This window comes from Typopeltis vanoorti, chromosome 2 (assembly GCF_054136105.1).
Source record: "Typopeltis vanoorti isolate ZY-2024b chromosome 2, IOZ_Tvanoo_1.0, whole genome shotgun sequence".
Classification (NCBI taxonomy): domain Eukaryota; kingdom Metazoa; phylum Arthropoda; class Arachnida; order Uropygi; family Thelyphonidae; genus Typopeltis; species Typopeltis vanoorti.
Window position 1 is genome coordinate 93,818,466 of NC_143550.1, and position 21,476 is coordinate 93,839,941.

General features: G+C 36.3%; 1 protein-coding gene across 4 annotated transcripts in view; it reads left to right on the forward strand.

The window, feature by feature from the left end:
• LOC150109260 (uncharacterized) overlaps positions 1-21,476 on the forward strand; it is a 251,177-nt gene that overhangs the window by 25,739 nt on the left and 203,962 nt on the right. For all 4 annotated transcript variants that reach the window (XM_090406776.1, XM_090406802.1, XM_090406794.1 and 1 more), the window contains exon 4: positions 11,119-11,385. In XM_090406776.1, the coding sequence (XP_090262902.1) occupies positions 11,119-11,385 (267 nt within the window). The remainder of the gene's footprint in view (positions 1-11,118; positions 11,386-21,476) is intronic.

The following is a 21,476-nucleotide window of genomic DNA, read 5'->3' on the forward strand; positions in this document are numbered from 1 at the left end:
TGTATTGCTAAGATGTATTGCAATCTTTATTACCTGGCCCCCTGAACTTCAACTTGCTATGTACTTACACTCCGAGATCCCTAGTCTGATCAGTTTTTTCTAGCATAATTCCACCAATATAATATGACATTGGATATCAATCACACCAAATTTCATGATTTTGCATTTACTGACATTGAACTGACATCCATTTTCCCATGCCCACAATTCCAGCCTGTTCAAATCATTCTGTAAGTACTGCATACCAGCAACAGTCCTGATTACCCTACCTATCTTTGCATCATCAGCAAATAGCTATATGTCACCTGTTAAATCTTTATATCATTAATGTGCAGATTGAATAACAGTGGTCCCATGGACTGATTCTTGTGGTACATTTTGTTTTATTTTATTTTATAAAACTTTGCACTGAAATGTAGTGCTACATATTATGGTCTACCAGAGCAAAGGCCGATGCCTTTATCCCAGTAGGCTAGAAAGGCTGAAGCCAAAATACATCAAGATCTATTCCATGCCAGTACAATGTATTCTAGAAGTCATTTGTTGGTTACGATGCCAAGCCACCAGTGTGCCCTGCAAAGCTCTAAGTGACAAGATCTTAATGTCTGCTGAAGTAATGCCTACAGAAGTCAAGTCTTTGTAGCTCTCATTGCACCATACACCCTAAAAGGGAGATGGTAGCACTAGTGCAGTGAAGAGCTGCTCCAAACCCCCCTTCAATCTGTCAAGCAAGATCTATATTCTGCTCATGATATGAGACCTTGTTCCTGTGACTGACAACAAGTGGGCATCTCTGCAAATTTGAGAAGTAGATATTTCTAATTTCTTATTTCTATTATAATGGAGGCATGGGATAAGCCAGCAGAGGGAAGGGATATCAAGTCTGCTGTCCTTCACCATAGCATGAAAATAGGCAACAAGAGTATCTAAAGGAAGCCTAAGCCATGAATGAATAGCAGAGCAAATAGCTCTACCCATATCTGACAGTACTGAGACATAGGTACACCTGAGCATCAACTTATGATAATACCTAGGAAGCAAATAATTTGAAAGGAGGAAAAGCCTCTGCTGAGGGTCAAGAGGAGCTTTTCTTAAAGATGACAAAGTATTTTCTAAAGAGAAGGGAATAGAAGACCATCTTTTTGGTGTAAAAAAAGATACCAAGGTATCTCCATTCCTCCAGGACAGTAAGGCAATGCAATGGCCTGTCTTGTAGGAAAAAACTCAAGATTTTTTACCTTTAGCTTCTTGTCACACCCTGAAGGGACAAATGCTAATGAACAGGACTTCTTCACATTTATGGTAAGACCTCTAACATGAAAGAAGCCTACTGCCCTGTCAAGGAGTTCCTGCAGGCCAACGTTAGTGGAGGCCATGAGAATAAGGTCATCAGCCTTTGCTGACCACCTTGTTCTCGTGTCCATATCATTAAAAGAAGAAGCATCAAGAGCATAACCAATATGGTTAAGTAGAGAATGAAGAAATTCATCAATAATGCAGTTGAAGAAAAGAGGGGGATAGAGGGTCGCTTTGGCCTGTGCAACCTCTATTCCCAAACTGTGGGAATAGAAGTCACACAGGCCCCTATATTAATAGTTAGAGAATTATTAGATATAAAAAAGCAGGCAGAACAACAAACCAAGTTCAAGAGCATAACCAATATGGTTAGGTAGAGAACGAAGAAATTCATCAATTAATGCAGTTGAAGAAAAGAGGGGATAGAGGGGCGCCTTGGCCTGTGCAACTTCTATTCCCAAACTGTGGGAATAGAAGTCACACAGGTCCCTATATTAATAGTTAGAGAATTATTAGATATAAAAAAGCAGCCAGAACAACAACCAGTTCACAGGATGACACCACTTACCAGACTGGTGCTAAAAAACTACACACTCACAATGCCAGCAGCAGCATCTATAACTAGAAAATGTGCATGTGTCAAGTTCAGATTCCAGTTATTTTAGGATGCCCCCTCATAATTAGTGAGTTATAGATATACATGAATCATTATTCTTTATGAATCATTAATCTCTTAATGGGTTCAAGGAGAGGTATGATAGATTGTGTGGACAGAGTGGGTCTCCTGCAATGGATCTTCGGACTCCATGGAGGTGCTCATATAATAATAATAATAATTATTATTATTATTACATGACCTTCATTGGTTCAGCAACATGGCTAACTCATCAAGGTTCTGTATAAAGTGATAACAGAATAATCTGTTCACCTTTAATTTTCTCAATAACAGAGTGTGCCAGAAAATCGGTGGTGCACCTATGTTATTATGTGACACCTCCATGGAGTCTAAGGATCAGAAGATGCTCCACACTACATGTTCCACAATCCACACAGTATGCTATGTGCAACTCACTAATAGTATTTTTGTCTGTTAATTGTATGCGTTCTATAATCAGTTTTCCTGCATACAAAATGAAAAGCTTGAGTTTCTATTAGTAAAAAACACTGCTATCACCTTCAGTTGAAAACGTTTATATAAAGGTTCTTCTTGCTATGGCGATGTCTTTTACAATAAAAGGGGACATTGTTGGGTTGTTCTTCCAGTTGTGCCACAGAGGTAATTAAATATGGTGAATATGAACATGCACAAAGATTGTCCTTCATGAAGAAGGATGAACAAAGTGAATGAGAGGATCTGATTGGTAAGAACACATGATTTGGATGCAGAGAATATGATGATGAATATGAAAAAAATTGAGAAATGGTTGGAACTGTATAAAGTGATAACAGAATAATCTGTTCACCTTTAATTCTCTCAATAAGGAGAATGAATTTCTTGAATTCTTAAGGGACAACAATCTTAGGCAGTACGTAATAGAGGGCACATGATGGTTAAGTGTCTTAGATCTATTATCAGAAGATGTGATTGTGAATAGAGTGTCTAATCTTTCCTCGGTTGGTGAGAGTGACCATGAAGTGATCACCTGGTTTACATCCAATCACATGAGAACTTCTATAAAGAAGGAATTTATGTGGAGCTATAAGGCAGGTGATTATAGAAAGCTGGGAGTTATAGCAAGGAAAGAGGAGTTTAGTGGAAGGATGTAGACTCTCTGTGGGCATTAATCGAGAGCTGTTTAACAGCAGCAATGTCTGAATATATCCCAAAAGTGAAAATACTAAATAAGATAGGAGTGAAATGGACGAATGAAAAGATTAAGCATGAAATCTGGAAGAAGAAGGCAGAGCACTGTGAAGGCAACACAAGATGAATGGTGATAATGATCAGTTGCATGAAGAGCACAAAGAGCAGGCCAGGAAGTAACTCAGGTGATAAAAGTAGTAAAAGGACAGTATGAGCAGAAGTTAGCCAATGAAGTTAAGAAAAATACTAGTGATTTCTTTTGGTATGTGGCAGGTAGAAGGAAAAATGACTATGGGAGGATGCTGTTGATGACACTGGAAGATTGGTAACCAATGCAGAGGATATCAGTTGAATTATTCAGTGATCAGTTTATCAGTATATTTCTTCCTTGTGATGGAAGAAATATACTGATAAATATACTAAAGCTGGAGTCTAGAGGGTATGGTGGAGGAGGGAACTGATGGTAAATGAACAGGAAGTATATTAGTAATTAAATAAACTTAATATTAGTAAGGCAATAGATTTGACATTTCACCACTTAACTTGAGGAAATGCTCTATGACATTAACAACACCTTTGGCACAACTGTTTAACTTGAGTTGCAACAGAGCAAGTCCCAAAGGATAAAGAGAGTGTGAAAAGTTGTTCCACTTCACAAAGGGGGGGGGGTAAGACTAAGGTTATAAATTATGGGGCAATCTGTGTGTTTGGGGTTGATTTTAAGATATTAGAGAAGTTGGTGAGGACTGGGATTCAGAAGTGGGTTGATAATAGTAGCAGTATTCTTTATGATGGTCAGCATTTTGTTAGGCGGGGGGTCATTTTTCAGCTTACGTATAACAACAAGGTGACAAATTCACCTGATAAAGGAGATGCATATACAGTGGTGTTTAGATTTTTCACTCTAAACACCACTGTAATGGCCTTTGATAAACTGCCACATGAGATAGCCAAACTGAAATTGGATAGCTGATTGGCTGTCAGGAAGGTATCAGCAGGTTGTATATGGAGAAGTGGTATTCCAAGAGAGGAAGGTCACTAGTGATGTGCCACACAGATCCGTTTTGGGACCATTATTGTTTAACTTGTGTGTTAATGACATTGTGACTGGCTTAACTGGAAATGTGCAGCTGTTTACTGGTGATGCAAAGTTGGGAAGGGCTATGAGAAGTGGAGCAATTTTGTAGCCTTGCGGGTGGATCTAAATAGACTATGTAAGTGGGACAAATAAGAGGAGCTATCAATTTAATGTTGCGAAGTGCAAAGTCTTGAAATTTTGTAGGCAAGGTTGGGATGCAAATTATACTAATGGAGACATTTTGAAGAGGCAGAGGAGATTGGAGATGTGGGAGTGATCATAGACAGAGACTTGAAGTTTAGGGATAACATTGCTAAAATTGTAAGACTATCCCAATGGATTATGGTGATAATGAGGAGTACTTTGACATGCAGAAGCAAAGAGGTTGTGGTTCCTTTGTATAAGGTTTTGATCAGGCCACATATGGACTACTGTACACAGATTTGGTCACCTAGTTTTCAAGGGGGATGATGCATTGGAGCAGGTCCAGAGTAGCTTTAGTAAGTTAGTGTCAGATCTGTGGAATGTCAGATACAAGGAGAGAGAGATTGAGGGAATGCAATTTACATAGCCTTGTGAATAGAAGAAGAAGAGGGATATGATCGAGGCATATAAGTTGGTGAGGGATTGTTACCAGATTAATGTGAAGAAGATATTTCATAGAGTAGAGGAAAGCAAGGGTAGAACTTGAGTGAGAAGTAGGTTTTTTGCATGGATGAATGAATAGCCTGAAAGTGTTTCAGTAAGGAAATATCGTGAGTAGACGTATTACTTACTATTATAATAACGTAATTAACTCATGTAAATATTCTTTATTAGTATTATTTATTTAATTTAATTTAATTCTTTTTTATTTTTTATTTTTGTAAATAAATTTAATCTTAGCTATTTAGGTGGTGCTTTGTGAATATATCAGTTATTGTTTAATTAGCCTTTGTACTTGTACTGATGATGCCTGTGCTACTCAGGCAAAAATTCTACTAATAAAGAATAATTTACGTGAGTTAATTCCATTATTATTATAATAGTAACTAAGCCTGAAAGTGTGGTAAGTGCAGAAACTGTGAATAGGTTCAAAGCACAGTTTGATGATCTTTTGTTATGAGAAAGTATGGACCTCTTGCAATTCTCTTAAATATGGCTGAAGAATTCTTGTCTTTGCTTGCTGTTTTTAGAATTCTTACAGATCTAACATTGTTATTAGGAGCCAAGCTCTGCTTAAGCTTATCCTATCCTAACCTAACCTAGCATGCATGATTGCAGAAAAATAGGTCGTGCATATAGATACCTTTAATCTGTTTTTGATTGCACGAATTAATATAATAATTTAAACAATATTGTCAATACAGCTAAGTAACAACAATTGACAGTTTATGTGCTATAAAACAAGTTCTGATGGCAGAAATTGGGAAAGCAATTAAAAAAAAAACTGGTTTTTGTGAAATTTTCTTTTATTTACTTTATTTAATTATTTTTTTACTTTAGTTTATATATAGTACTTGATATGCTATTCGATTATATGAAATTTCCATCCAGATGTTGTTGACAAGGGAAGTGGGAATATTTATATAAGGAGAATGTTGATGGGAGTTAAATTAGTGGTGAACGAAATCCTACAGTACTGTTAGCAAATATTGTAACATTGTTGGAGTTAGAAACTTGCTAACACCACAGTACTGCACCTCGAATACTGTAATTTTCCAATTACAGCCAAAAATGTTTAGAGAAATAAAAACTAATAATATGCTTAATATTCTGTGTAAGCAAAGCTGATCTGAGGCTTGGTCACCTAAATACAATGAGAGATGAAATATTAGCAAACCAAATGTTTGAAGCAGAAAATGGTGAAAACCAGAGAAAGACTAAAATATAAATTGGTTAGTGCAGTTTGGAGTATCCTAGATCAGCGCTTCCCAAACTGTGGGTCGTGGCCCCCCTTGGGGGCTGTTAGTTTTGTTGAGGGGGCCATGAAATAATGAAAACAAATTTAAGATGTTTTCAGACTAAGTGAATTTTTTTTTTTTATCTTAAAAGTATTTATATTAGAAATTATGGACTTTACAACCGTGTTATAAATAACTCTTAATTTCCCGACGTTTCGATCTTCATACTAAGATCATTATCTGGAGCATATACAAATTATTATTATTATTCAGGTCTCCATGGAGTCAAAAGACTAATCGTGGGAGGTCCTTCCTAAGAACATAAAGTCTGTCAAGATTCATCGAGGGGGAGGTCCCCCCTAAAGAAACACAAAGTCTATCATACTACTCCTTAAACTCATCGACCATTCTCCATCAGGCAATGCATTCCATGGTTCAACCACCCTCCACGCAAAGAAACCACTCCTCACCCTCTTGCGCACAGTTTCCTTTCGTAACTTCCAGGGATGGCCTCTTGTCATCACTCCTTCCTGCTGTTCAACCATGCGAAAGAAAATTTGGTTACGACTGCTGATTAAAAAATAAACTAATAGGGTAGTATAAATAAATAGTAGATTCTAAGGCCGTGTAATTATCTGCATGTTAACTCTCTGACAGGAATATCCTTTTTTGTATAGGAATCAAGATGGTGCAGCTGTATTAACAAATAAATTTTTCTTGATTCCGAAAAGGAGCTAACTCCAGATCTGTAACAGTAGAGAAATTTGGCTTTCATCAAGGGCATTCTCTTTGTCTGCAAGAAGAGTACACGTGATCCATCAGAAAGAATGGTGTCTGATAAAAAAAAAAAAAAAAAAAAAAAAAAAAAAAGTCAGCTCTAACTAAGATTAAGCACTGTAATTTAGCGGCTGGAATAGGAACAGCAGAACAATTGGTAGAAAGACTAAAGAACTCTAGATAAGATTTATAAAGGACAGTAAACCACAACAAATACAAATATAATGATATAACACTTTCCACAATTCATTTATCCCCTTCAAATCCTGGGGACCAAATCCGAGAACAGTAGTCCAAGTGTGGTCTGATCACGGTCTTATACAATGGAATGATAACTGTTTTATCTCTGCAGGTCAGCGTCCTTCTCATTATTGCAGCAATCCTCTGCGTTACCTTCACCACCTTTGCAATATGTCCCCTAAATTTCAGGTTTCTATCAATCATCAATCCCGGATCTCTTGTCTCTCCTACTTCCTCCAGGAGTTATACTGGAGGAAGTAGGAGAGACAAGTAGGAGAGACAAGTCCCATTGATGTTTTCCAAACCTCAAGACCTTACATTTTGCTGCATTAAACCGACACGCCATTCATTTGCCCATCTATCTAACTTATTCAAATCCTCTTGTAGGGCTGCCGCATCTGCACTATTACTAATAATCCTTCCCAGCTTCGCATCATCCACAAACAACTGAATATCCCCTTGCAATCCACTGGCAATGTCATTGATATAAAGGTTAAACAATATAGGTCCCAGTACTGAGCCCTGTGGGATCCCACTTGTAACCCTCTGCTTCCTTGAAACTGCTCCACCATGCACAACTCTCTGATACCTATCAGACAGCCAATCCTGAATCCAGTTGACCAATCTGACATCCAGACCCATGTGCTGCAACTCAAATATCAGCTTATCATGTGGTACCCCTGTCAAATGCCTTCGCTAAGTCTAAGAAAATGGCAGTATATGCCTTTCCCTCATCAAATGCTCTTGTAACTTTATCATAAAAGGTTAGCATATTGCTAAAACAAGACCGCCACTTCACAAAGCCATGTTGACTCTCACAGATAACATTACCCTCATTTGCCCAATGCTGTATACGGTCCCTCACTACTTTCTCCAAGATCTTATGACCCAACTACTGATGACACACAGACTGGCCTATAATTAGACACCTCCAGTATGCTACTGCCCTTATGCAATGGCACTATCTTACCTTCCTTCCATTCTATGGGCACCTTTCCTGCAGCCCGACTTTCATTGAAAAGCCAGGTCATAGGCACTGTCAGTTTCCTAGCATATCCTCTCAAAACTCATGGTGAAATACCAACCAGTCCCACAGCTTTACTGACATCCAGAGTACTCAGTATTTGAAACACACTCTCCTCCTGTACCTCTAAACCTTGAACCTGCCCAATCCCTCTAGCATTAAAACTGACTCCTCCAGGATGAAATACTCCAATAAATGTTCATTGAACAATTCCTCTATGTTCTCTGCATCAGTCACTCTATTGCCATTTTTATCCCACAATATCATTCTTCCACAGTCATTTCTCCTCCTACTGGCCACATGTCTAAAAAATTCCCTAGGATTTTCTTTGGATCTTAGGGCCAATCTCCTCTCATATTCCAGTTTCGTCTTCCTTACCATACTGGTCACTCTTCTAGCCTGTATCTTATATTCTTCATGCATCCTCTCTTCACCTGTCTTCTTGTATCTCTTCCATAGTCTCTTTTTCGCATGCAATTCCTGTTTAATATTTTTTGTCATCCACTTTACTCCAAATTGTGTCCTCTTGTTCACTCGTGGTATACAACTTACCATTGCTGCTAACAAATATTCTTTCACAATTTCCCATGCACTAATGATATCCCGGACTACCAATTCCTCCCTCCATGAAACTTCCTCAAGTTGACGTCTTAGACTATTATAATCACCTGCCTTATAATTCCATATATGTTCCTGCCTCTTTGATACTCTGCATGTCTATTCATTTTCCAAGTCAAAACCATATGGTCACTCTCTCTCCAACTGGTGGGAGAGATGTCATCTCAGTTATTATCAACTCTTCTGATGCTATAACCAAATCCAAAACTCTTGAACCTCTTGTTCCCTCTATTACATGTTGCCTGAGATGAAACTCAACTGTCTAAACATTTCCTGGTCCCCACCCTCTGTGTTCCTGTGTCTGTAGCAACACCCTACTATATATCCTGTCTTGCCCACCTCTACCTCGCACCATATGCTTTCAAAATTATTAGTGCCACTGCCTTCCAAAGTCTCCACTCTTAGAGGACATGGTCGTTACTTATCATAAGCAGTACTCCACCATCACGCTTTCCCTTCCTATCCTGCTGAAAAATGTTGTACCCAGCGACTTCTATTCCTGTTATTATATCCTCTTCTGTCAACCACGTCTCAGTGATCCCAATAATTTTTGGCCAGGCTGATGCTATCTGCGCCACCAATTCCTCTCCCTTATTCAGTATACTCCTGGCATTAGTGTATAAAGCATATAAATGCTTTTGTTTCTATACCCAGCATTATCTCCCTCTAGACTCCACTGGGCTCAGTGTTAGATGATGTCGTCCCCCCTTCTCCCAAGTACCCATTCCCACAAGAAGCCACTCTTGCTACCATCCTCCTTGGGACACACTGATTGTTCAGAACAGCAATCTCTCCAGATGCCTACATCCTTCCTCATTCAAATGTAAGCGGTCTCTCGCATACAATTCCTCTCTGTCCTCAGATGCACTCCAAGCATTCACATATTCCATTCTTCTCTTGTCACACATTCTAGCTGTTATGTCATTCAATATTACTGCTCTTCTGCTCAGCTTGTCATTATTCATACCTAGGCAACACACACACTATCTTTCCTCTCTGTGTCCTCTTTCGTACACCTCAATCAAGAATCTCATATCTCTCACTGCCCTATTTACACCACCACTCAAGTCATTTGTTCCCACCATCACAATCATCTCATCCATCCTTTCACCTCTCTTAACTGCATCTCTTAATGCATCTTAAATGTGCATGTAAGATGCTAAAAATGTAATATTTGCATTTGATTTTTGCAATATTCGCTGTGTATGTTTTGTATTGAATATAAATACAATAAATATTATAATATCGTCTGTATTACAATTTTTTTTTTTTTTAGATGTGGCCGTGAAATATTTTAATCTTTCCAAAGGGGCCTTTATATCCATAAGTTTGGGAAGCCCTAGATGATCAAAGGTGAAAGCAAAGCAAATCAAATCAAATAGTTGATGAGTTCAGGGGAGAGTTATTGATAGGAAACTGTATATATGATATTGTATTGTGTTGTACTACCATAATTTTGTTATATGTCTACTGAGATGTACATATCAGAAAGTAACCAATTCGGTATTATTCTTAAATGTTAGAGAAGGTTATAAATGAAAAAAAAAAAAAGAATGAACTTTTATACTTTAAACTTGGTGAAAGGAGGCATGGAATGATTACACTACAGTCATGGTCATACTGTTTGTACCATGATTTGTTTTCTCAACAGATGTACTACCCTCCTCTCTATGATCAGTCATCTCCAGAATTGATACTTTTGCTAAAGAGTGTGATGTGATGAACTCCTGTTCAATTGCAACATCCCTTTCTGATACAGTCACCATACTGACTAGATGATATTAAAAATAAATAATCTGTTCATCTTCAGAGCATGAATATTGATATCATCTGCTAATAAACAAAATTTTTCTTCTTGAATTTTTTTTGAAAATTCTTGAAACAATTCTTGAATTTTCATTTATCAGTAGTTAACTTAAAATAACATTGCCACAATGGGATTTTGCTTAGGTAGTTTTTATTACTTTATAACAACATAATACTGCATGAATTTCCTATAGTGTGAATTGACTGGGGGAAAAGGTGGGGACTTTTCTGATGTACTGTTTTTTGTCGATTGGAGTCATTTAAAATTCTGTTTGATTGTAGTTCAGATAACAGTTAATCTTTTTTTTTTAAAAAAAAAAAAAAGAAACGATTAGTATAGAAAATGACTATTTTTGGCATTTGCAGTATTATTTTTAAGATTTAAGGCATTTATACATTACATTACAAATTATTACAAACATCGGTTGCTATTTTTAATTTAATTTTTAGTTGAGTAAAAATTGTATTAGATAAGAGGAATTTGAATTACTTTATATATTGATGTGTATTTTTTCTTTTTCCTTTTTATTTTGTATTTTATTTTGTGAAGATCAGAAGAAATCAAATATTTTTATAAAATTTATTTCTGTAGTATGTTTTGAAACGAATAAATCTTCATCATGCTTCTCGCCAAGAACAACAAGCTGCTTACTTGGAAGTTCAACTATTGTCTACTATAAAGCATCCAAATATCGTATCCTATTTTGATTCCTTCCAAAACTCTGATGGCATATTACATATTGTAATGGGTTATTGTGAGAGTGGAGACCTTTATCATCATATTCGAGAAAGAAAAGGAGAACGATTTTCAGAAGCCCAAGTTGTGGAATGGTTTGTACAAATATGCATGGCATTAAAGGTGAGATAGTAAATAACATTCGTTTTAGCATATTTTGTCTTTTGATTGCTTAAGATATGGCATTTTAAATATACATATTATTTATTATTAGTATTGTTTTTGCTGTTTTAATATTTTGATTGGCATATGTAAAGCATGAATTGAAATTTCATGGCCTTATATAGAAACAGTTCATATATTAAAATTCATTTTATAGAGATAAGTCCTTGTAGAGTCTGTGTACCTTGATGAATTTGATTATTTCAGCAGTGAAATTTATTTCAAATTAGTCTGCTAAAGCAGCTTTAATTTCATCATCGTCATCATCACGAACCATGGGCTCACTGCCTGTTGGTGTCCAATGCCTCCTTCACTATCTTCTTCCACCTTTCTTTGTCCAGTGCACAGTGTCACAGTTTCTGCACACCCATTCCACACCACTCCTTTATGTTGTCTATCCATTCTCTATATGGTCTACCTCTTCTGTTCACACCATCCATAATACCAAGCATGAATGTCTTTATCTTTGGGTCCTCACTCATTCTGCAGATGTGTCCAAATAATTGCAGCTTCCATTTTATAATCTTCTACATTAGACTCTCCTTTGGTAGATATCTATCTCCTTTGATAGAGCTCTTCATTTGTGACTTTCTGTACCATCCTATTCTTAGAATCTTCCTGTAATAAGTTCTTTCAAATGCCAAAATTCTTTTTCTTGATTCCTTATTTATTACCCACGTTTCAGATCCATACAGCACACCACTAAAGATGCATGTTTCCAGTACTCTTAGTTTTTTTTGCAGGCTGATCACTTTACTTTTCCACATGTTATCCATAGCCTTCCGATTTGTTCTTCCCTTTGCAATCCTGATCTTTATTTCTTTTTTACAGTCCAAATCGTATGTCATTTTACTTCCTAAATATGTGAATTGTTCTACATTTTTTATATCAGTTCCATCCACTTGTATCTTTTGTTTCATGTTCTTCTCACCAAATACCATTGTCTTTGTTTTTTCCAAGTTCATAACAAGTCCAGATCTTTTCCCTCATTTAACAGTTTCAATGTTTTTTGTAGTTCTCTTCCACCTTCTTCAGTAATAACAATGTCATCTGCAAATTTTGAGTTGGTAATTCTCATCCCATGCACTTATATTCCTTTTGCATCTTCCTTCATTTTATTCATTGCACGATGAAAATGTATGGTGACAACACAGATTTGTCTTTTTTTTAAAAAAAACAAGCAGAGGTACTAGAAAAGGGGGAAGGGGTCCAATATCAAGTACCTCTGCTTGTTTTAAACCAGTGGTCGCCAAAGTGGTCGATATCGACCCCAGGGGTCGATATAACATTGTTAGGGGTTGATTCGGGCTCAAGGGCCGATTGGAGGTCGATAGAAAAATATAAGACATCATTGTATGGATAATATTTAATTCGATTAACTTGGATTACCTCCATCCTGAATGACAACGCAATTAAGAGTGAATCGTGGGAACAGTGACATGAATAGGACCTATAACATGGAGCAAGGTCATGAAAATAGTTACGGAGGTCAATCAAGTAGGCCAAAATGACATATTTACCAATAAACAGATGTCGGTGGTTCCTGCCCAGCTGGTGCAGCGGGAGCGAGATTGCAACACGCACGCGGTTGCTTATTTACTTATACTTGCATGTATTCGATCCCAGTCTCATTTTTGCACATCGACATACAAGTGAACATTAATGTTCTAAAATTCATCAACATACATATTACATAATATTAAAATTACATAATAGTAAAATAGAGGGGGTTGATAAAAAGTCAAGAAACTCTTAAGGGGTCGACAGTCAAAAAAGTTTGGCGACCCCTGTTTTAAACCATTTCCCCAAATCATCACCTATTCTAACTGCTGCAACTGCATTCTTATAAACATCGCTTAATATAGCTATTAGCTTTTTGTCAATTCCATATGATTCTAGCACTGACAATGTCACTTTCTGGTTGATACTGTCAAATGCTTTCTGAAAATCAACAAAGCAAGCATATATGTTTTTGTTTTTTCTCCTAGCTTTCTCTGCTGTTAACCACATTGTCAAAATCTGTTGAATTGTAGTTCTATCTTTCCTAAAGCCTGCTTGCTCATCTGTAAGGTATGCTTCCAGTTGTGTTCTCAATCTTTCTGTCAGTATCACCACCTTACCAAGATGACTTGTCAAGGCAGTTGTTCTATAATTTTTACATTGTAGTTTATTTCCTTTCTTGTATAATGTCACTAATATCAATTTCACCCACTCCTCTAGCATTTTTCTTTCTTTCCATACCATATTACATAGTTGGTGCATATCTGTAACCATACTTTCACCACCATATTTAATCATTTCTCCAGTGATGTTATCATTACCACTACTCTTGTTGTGTTTTAGCCGTCCTATTGCTTTTTCTACCTCTCCTCTTAAAATGTCCATATCATACTCATTACCCATACACCCATTCCACACCAGTCCTTTATGTTGTCTATCCATTCTCTATATGGATTAACAACATTTCCCCAGATCTTCCTGTCTGTCCTGCGTAGCAGATGCCGCAAGAACAATAAATTTTATAAACACCTGGTTTTTTTAAAGAATGATGTGAAGGATTCGGGGGATATAGAAATCTTGAAAATTTTTCCAGGTGATATCTGCTTCAATTCTTCAGTCTGTTTCACAATGCTATCTAAATCTAGTTTTTCAGCTGACCAAACTTGGTGTAGAATTTGATTATAATGATATTTTTGCCTTGGTTTTTATTGCATTGTGTTGAAATTCTAAGCATGTTTGCAGCTTCTTTAAATTTCCTTATGTAACAGTTTTTTTCTATATAAGACATGTTTGTTTTCTTCCAGAGTGCATTGTGGCCGGTGGAAGTGGTATGAAAATCTAGACCCTGATTTGTGTTCTCTTCTGTTTTGTACATCCTTTTGGTGTTCATTCATGCATATTTCCCCCAGATCTTCCTGTCTGTCCTATGTAGCAGATGCCACAAGAACAATAAATTTTATAAAAACCTGTTTTTTTTAAAGGACGATGTGGAGGTTTCGGGGGATATAGAAATCTTGAAATTTTTTCCAGTGGCAGAAAGGCTACTTTGATGTTCTGTTTGTTTAGTAATTTAGCCATCTTGTCTGTAACATTCTTGATATATGGAAGCGCGATGGTGTTTTTGAAATCTTGTTTCTGTAGGATGCTTGTAGGAGGTGTGTGGAGGATTTTTTTGATAGTCTTGGGTTCATAACCATTTTTTGAGGATCTGTGTTGAATATTCCAATTCTTCATTTCTCTGTTTTTCTGTGCTGGAAATATTACAAGCTCTGTCCCTCAGGGTTTTTATTAGACCTATTTTTTGCGAAGGGTGGTGATGATGTGAGGCCGCATTAAGAAATCATCCTGCGTTGGTAGGTTTTCTATATATTGAGAAAGAAATAATAAATTTAGTTTAATCCTTTATCCAAGTGTGAGCAAACAAAGTTTGCACCTGAAAGTATCTTCAGGACTGGGTTAAGGTGGTACAACACCAGGGCAATGCGTTGCAAAGGTGGAGCAAGATACCAACACTCCTATCTCAGTATCTCCTATAATGCAAAACACATCTCCTTGCGGATATGTCTAATGTTATGCATTAAGGGAAGGGCCACTACCCAGACTAGTGTCGACTTTTATTGAGGTCTCTTCAGTGGGAACCAGGCCCAAGTGGAGGTATCAGGCAGAAGCATTTCTACCTATAGGTAGGTCATCTCTACCTATAGGTAGAGATGACTTGCTAATGCTTCTGCCTGATACCTCCACTTGGGCCTGGCTCCCACTGAAGAGACCTCAATAAAGGTCGAAACTAGTCTGGGTAGTGGCCCTTCCCTTAATGCATAACATTAGACATATCTGCAAGGAGATGTGTTTTGCATTATAGGTGATACTGATATAGGAGTGTTGGTAGCTTGCTCCACCTTTGCAACGAGTTGCCCTGGTGTTGTACCACCTTAACCCAGTCCTGAAGATACTTTCAGGCAAACTTTGTTTGCTCACACTTGGATAAAGGATTAAACTAAATTTATTATACTCTAACCAAGTGAAAAATAAACTTTCAATTGAGAAAGAAAGTTTATTATCTTTTTCATTGACTTCTAATAGGATGTCAAGAAAAGGAAGTTTTCTAAGTTCTTCTTGTTCTAAAGTAAATTTTATATTCTTATGTAAATTATTCAGGTAATTTTTGAAAGCAATGAGTTCATCTGTTGTTCCTGGCCAAATGATGAAAATATCGTCTACATAGCATAGCCAAATTTTGGTTTTTTATGATAATTGATTAAAGCATTATTTTCAAAATGTTCTATAAATAAGTTAGCTAAAGCCAGAGAGAGGGAAGAGCCCATAGCCAATCCTTTTTGTTCACAAAATTTGTCTTGATACATGAAAAAAGTATTATTTATACAATGTTTATAAAGATCTATGATGTCCGGAGGAAAGCGGTCTTCAAGGAGATTCACAGTTTCGTTTCTTGTAACATTTGTAAATTGACTGATAACGTCCAAACTTGCTAAGATGTCTGAAGGTATATTGTAAATATCTTTTACCTTCTCAATAAAATGTGTACTGTTCTAGATGAAAGAAGATGTTTTTCCTGTGTGAGCTAAAATCATGTTAGTGAGATGTTTTGCTAAATTAGAGATTGGAGAGTCTCTTCCATCCACTATCGGTCTTAAGGGAATACCTATCTTATGTATTTTTGGTACACCATAAATTCTTGGAACTAATGGGTGTTTTGATTGTAGAGTTCTTTTAAGTTCTTCAGTCCAATTAGGCATCTTTTTAATTAGATCATTGGTTTTATTGTGAGCACGCCATGTGGGATCTCTGTCTAAAGGTCTATAGGTATTAGAATCTTCAAGAAGAGTTTTCATTTTATTGTTATAATCTTCAGTTTCAAAACTACTGTTGCATTCCCTTTATCTGCTTTGATTATAACGATATTTTTGTCTTATTTTAGTTCTTTTGAGGGATGTGTATTCCATGTAAGGAAGGTTCCTTTGAGGTAATTTGCTTTGCAATAGTAAAGCTGTGCTCTGTATGCAGATGAGATCTGATGTATCACCAGGTAAATTTCTTATTCCTTTTTCTATTTGAGCGATTATGTCAATTTTTGGTAGGAAATGTGGCGTTAAGGCAAAGTAGAAACCTTTCATGAGTAGATTTTTTTCGGTTCTTGATAGGACTCTTGAAGAAAGGTTAATAACTACTTTGGAATAATCTAGGTGTTTTCTTTGTTTTTGTTTTTCATGAAGAAGTAAGTTAAATTTTTTGATTAAAGTATCAAAAATTCCGATCAGAAATTGCTGCAGCTTTGTTATATATGATGATATCTATGTTGTTCCACAGGTCGGACAGAAGAGATGTGGCTAACTCATCATGTAGAGAAAATGTATCTCGGCTAATATGTGCTAATTCTGATAAATTTACCCAAGAATGGAACTAGCGATTCTGAGATAAAGAATTTCAGCCACTAGATCAGAATTAGCACAAATTAGCTGAGATACATTTTCTCTACATGATGAGTTAGCTACATCTCTTCCATCTGACCTGTGGAACAACATAGATATCATCACATATAACAAAGCTGCAACAATTTCTGATCGGAATTTTTGATACTTTAATCAAAAAATTTAACTTACTTCTTCATGAAAAACAAAAACAAAGAAAACACCTAGATTATTCCAAAGTAGTTATTAAACTTTTTTCAAGAGTCCTATCAAGAATCGAAAAAAAATCTACTCATGAAAGGTTTCAACTTTGCCTTAACGCCACGTTTCTTACCAAAAATTGACATAATTGCTCAAATAGAAAAAGGAATAAGAAATTTACCTGGTGATACATCAGATCTCATCTGCATACAGAGCACAGCTTTACTACTGCAAAGCAAATTACCTCAAAGGAACCTTCCTTACACAGAACATACATCCCTCAAAAGAACTAAAACCAGACAGTTCAAAACTACTGTTGCATTCCTTTTATCAGACAAAGCAGATAAAAGGAATGCAACAGTAGTTTTGAACTCTGAAGATTATAACAATAAAATGAAAACTCTTCTTGAAGATTCTAATACCTATAGACCTTTAGACAGAGATCCCACATGGCGTGCTCACAATAAAACCAATGATCTAATTAAAAAGATGCCTAATTGGACTGAAGAACTTAAAAGAACTCTACAATCAAAACACCCATTAGTTCCAAGAATTTATGGGGTACCAAAAATACATAAGATAGGTATTCCCTTAAGACCGATAGTGGATGGAAGAGACTCTCCGATCTCTAATTTAGCAAAACATCTCACTAACATGATTTTACCTCACACAGGAAAAACATCTTCTTTCATCAAGAACAGTACATATTTTATTGAGAAGGTAAAAGATATTTACATTGGACCTTCAGACATCTTAGCAAGTTTGGACGTTATCAGCAAAAGAGTGAGAGGTTTAAAAAAATGGATGAAAAAAGTGGGGGTTGTTGAAAAAAAATCAGTAAAAGTGAATCATACACACACACACATATTTGGGAATGTGTGTGTGTGTGTGTGATTTCCAAATTTATTTTTGTGAATAAACTTATAGTACAGTTGAACCTTTACTTACAAACTTTCAAGATACGAACCATTCGTACTTATGAACACTGCACTGACCAATAAATTGCAACCCCCAATTCATTTGAACTAACACAGAATCTTGTGCTTCTGAACATTCTATAATGTCTGAAGTTTACTGATCCCTTAATGAGGTTAACAATACATATTATGCAAAAAATAAAATTCAACTTAGGAACATATTTCAAGGAATGCATTATGTTTGTAATTTGGAGTCACCTGTACATTAGTATATCATGAATAGAAAGGTTATAGTTGGGAGTGGCCTTTAAATTAATCCAAAATTTTTATGAGGAACCCATCCACAAGAGGTTAATCAACTAATAATACAAAAATTAATCCAAAATTTTTATGGGGAACCCATCCACAAGAGGTTAATCAACTAATAATACAAGTACCATGGATGGGGAAGAAGGAACTTGTTCACATTTAGCTTGAAGAGCTGTGGATTGTATTCCTTAGTGAACACGTGAATGACACACTATTCCAGAGGACAGCAGTGGAAGGGAAGGGATGATGATTGAAGAGACAAAATTTGTTCTTTGAGTTTGGAGATGCACTGTGAGATAGTGTTGATTAGCTGCTGCTGAATGGGGTATTATTGATGCTAATTCTGATGATCTGTAGAAGATGCAAGTAGCAGAAACTGAGTACCTGTATAAACGTGAGTGAAGTGCATTAGTGAGTGAGAGAGAGAGAGAGAGATCATTTATCAGTATGACTGCTCTTTTTTTTTGTGCAAAGTCTAGTATCTTTAGTTAGCTCTTAGAGGAATTAGTTACAAATCTGACTAACCACTGATTCCTCTTAGAGGAATCAGTGGTTAGTCAGATTTGCAATTTGTATAAAGTTAGAAACTGTTTGGAGTTAAAGTAATGCCCATAACAAAAAAGAAAACCTAATTTTTTGGAAGCAGAAGATGCACTATTTGTTATATGTTTGCCAAGAGAGACTTGGTGCAAACATATAACAAATAGTTTTGGCACATGAAGCATGTGCCTACTAGCTCATGTCTTGATCACACAGCTGAGGTGACTGTAAAAGTTGCATGGATAAAAAAAAAAAAATAGATATAAAATTTCTAAAGGAAAACTATTAGGAACAATTAACAGTAATCGCTTCCCAAAACCTAGAGATTGACTTGCAGTCAGAGTGGTTAAGGTTTGGACGATTTTGTAGTGTTTTGTGTTTCAATGAAAAAACGATTAAATTTGAACCTGCTGGAATGAAGAAACCTCTGCTTAGTGCCAGTAGCATGAGGAACAAACCTGGACTTATCTGATTCCAAAAATGCAATATAAGTGGACAGTCTCCAAAATAGCAAAGATAATGAGCAGGGTACCTAATAGACACTTGGTAAGAAGAGAGGTGGTACTGTATCCTTTGTAGATGGCATAGACATTTTCCGAGCTGGTTTGAAGGAAGCTTATGGACTGAATTTGCAAAGAATCCCTGCTGTTTGTTCCGAGATTCCTTTAAGGTAGAGTATTAAAATTCTATTCACACTGGATCTTAGTCTAGTAGATGGATTATACTTATCAATAATTTTTAATGGTAGTTTTGTTGTATTCGTTGGACAAAAGATTGCATTTAATTTTAAACAGTTCATCTAACAAAAGGGAATTAAAAGAGCAGATTATATGAGCTCTATGTACAAGATGCTTGATAATATCTACAACATGATTTGTAGGATTTTGAATTATTACGGTATCCAAAACGGTAGATAGTTATTGGATTCATGTTCAGTAGTGAACGTGATACGGTAGTACAAGGAGTTTATTTTCTTCAGGAACGGAAGTAGTTCTGACTCTGAGTAGGACCAGACAGCAATATTATTGTCTATCATAATGAGTTTTGAAGTTATTTACACTACCTGCACTCACAACGCACTCAGGCAATGCATTCCACTCACTGACAACTCTCCACGTAAAAATCTACTCCTCATATTCTTCTTCACCACATCTTTATACAATTTCCAGGGATTGCCTCTCATTCTTCCCATCTTTAACATCCACTATTTTTATAATTTCTTCTGTATTAATCTGATAGAATCACTTAACTAACTTGAAGGTCTCTATCATATCTCCTCTTTTCCTCTTATCCACCAACTTCTGTAATCCACATTCTCTCAAATTCTCTTCATAACCAGAGTCTCCTTCATCTCCAGAGTCCTGATATCACTTTGGTTATTCATCTTTGGATCCTCTCTAGTGTTTCCACATCACAATGAAAAACTATGTGATCAAATCTGAGCACAGTAATCCATATGGGGTCTGACCAGATTTATAGAGGCACGACCACCATCTCCTTATCCCAACATGTCAGTGTAGTTTTTATCATAGCAGCTGTATGATGTGTGCAGTTTTATATATACAGTGGTGCCTTGGTTAACAACGGCCTCAGATAATGACGTACTTGGTTAACAACGAGTGGCTATAAGAAAAAAAATCTCTTGGTTAACGACTCAGGCTTCGGTTAACGACTCTTGATTATGTGAACCTCTATCCGATCTAAAAAACTGGAATTTTCCGATCGCACTCAGCCACACGCGGGAAGACATTGTCGAATAGAGAACAGCCACGCAGCATAGCTGTGAAGCTCGGATATGTTTGACCCATCGTGGCCAGCTGTTTACGTTTTCCGTGCACTGTGCTTTATTTTAAAATTAGTGGTTATAAATGCGTTTTATGATGAAAATGAGTATTTAAGTATTTATTTTTATGTGTTGGTTCATGTAGACAATAAATCGGTGGGTGCGTGTCACTGTTCATTCACCATCAAAAGGGAAAATCAAATCTCATCTGTATAATAATCGTTGTATCTATAAGCTGCTAATCAGTGTATGTTACGGTAAGTGCTGTATCTAATATCGTCACCTTACAAGCAAAATGCACTAAGTCAAAAATTGCAGGTTTCGAATTTAACTGTTAACTTTTATTTCAAAAAGTTTTTTTTTTGAACTTTTACTTTTATTTTCAGGTGACGATATGTTCTTTGTATCCCTTGTCTTAGTGTTGTACAATTTGTAATAATACCATATTTTGCGTATCTTTTTTTTTTATATAGAGTAATTTTTTTACCGTGTGCAAAATGGATCCCAAAAAGAAAGCTAGTGAGGGAAAAAAAAAAAAAAAGCAGAAAAATTTTCTCTATTGAACAGAAGAAAGAAATAATGGCAAAACATCATGAAGGTGTGAAAGTTATGCAGCTAGCTCAAATATATGAAACCAGTCATTCTACAATATCAAGCATTTTGGCTAAGAAAGAAGACCTTATGGTAGCTAAGGTTGCTAAGGGAACTTCAAGGTTGAATGTCACAGGGCTTCTTTTTGAGCAAATGGAAAATCTATTACTAATTTGGATCAAAGAAAGAGAAATGGCGGGCGATACTACATCTCAAAATGCAATCTGTCAGAAAGCTAAACAGATTTATCAAGATTTGAAAAAGAAGACTTCGAGATCAATT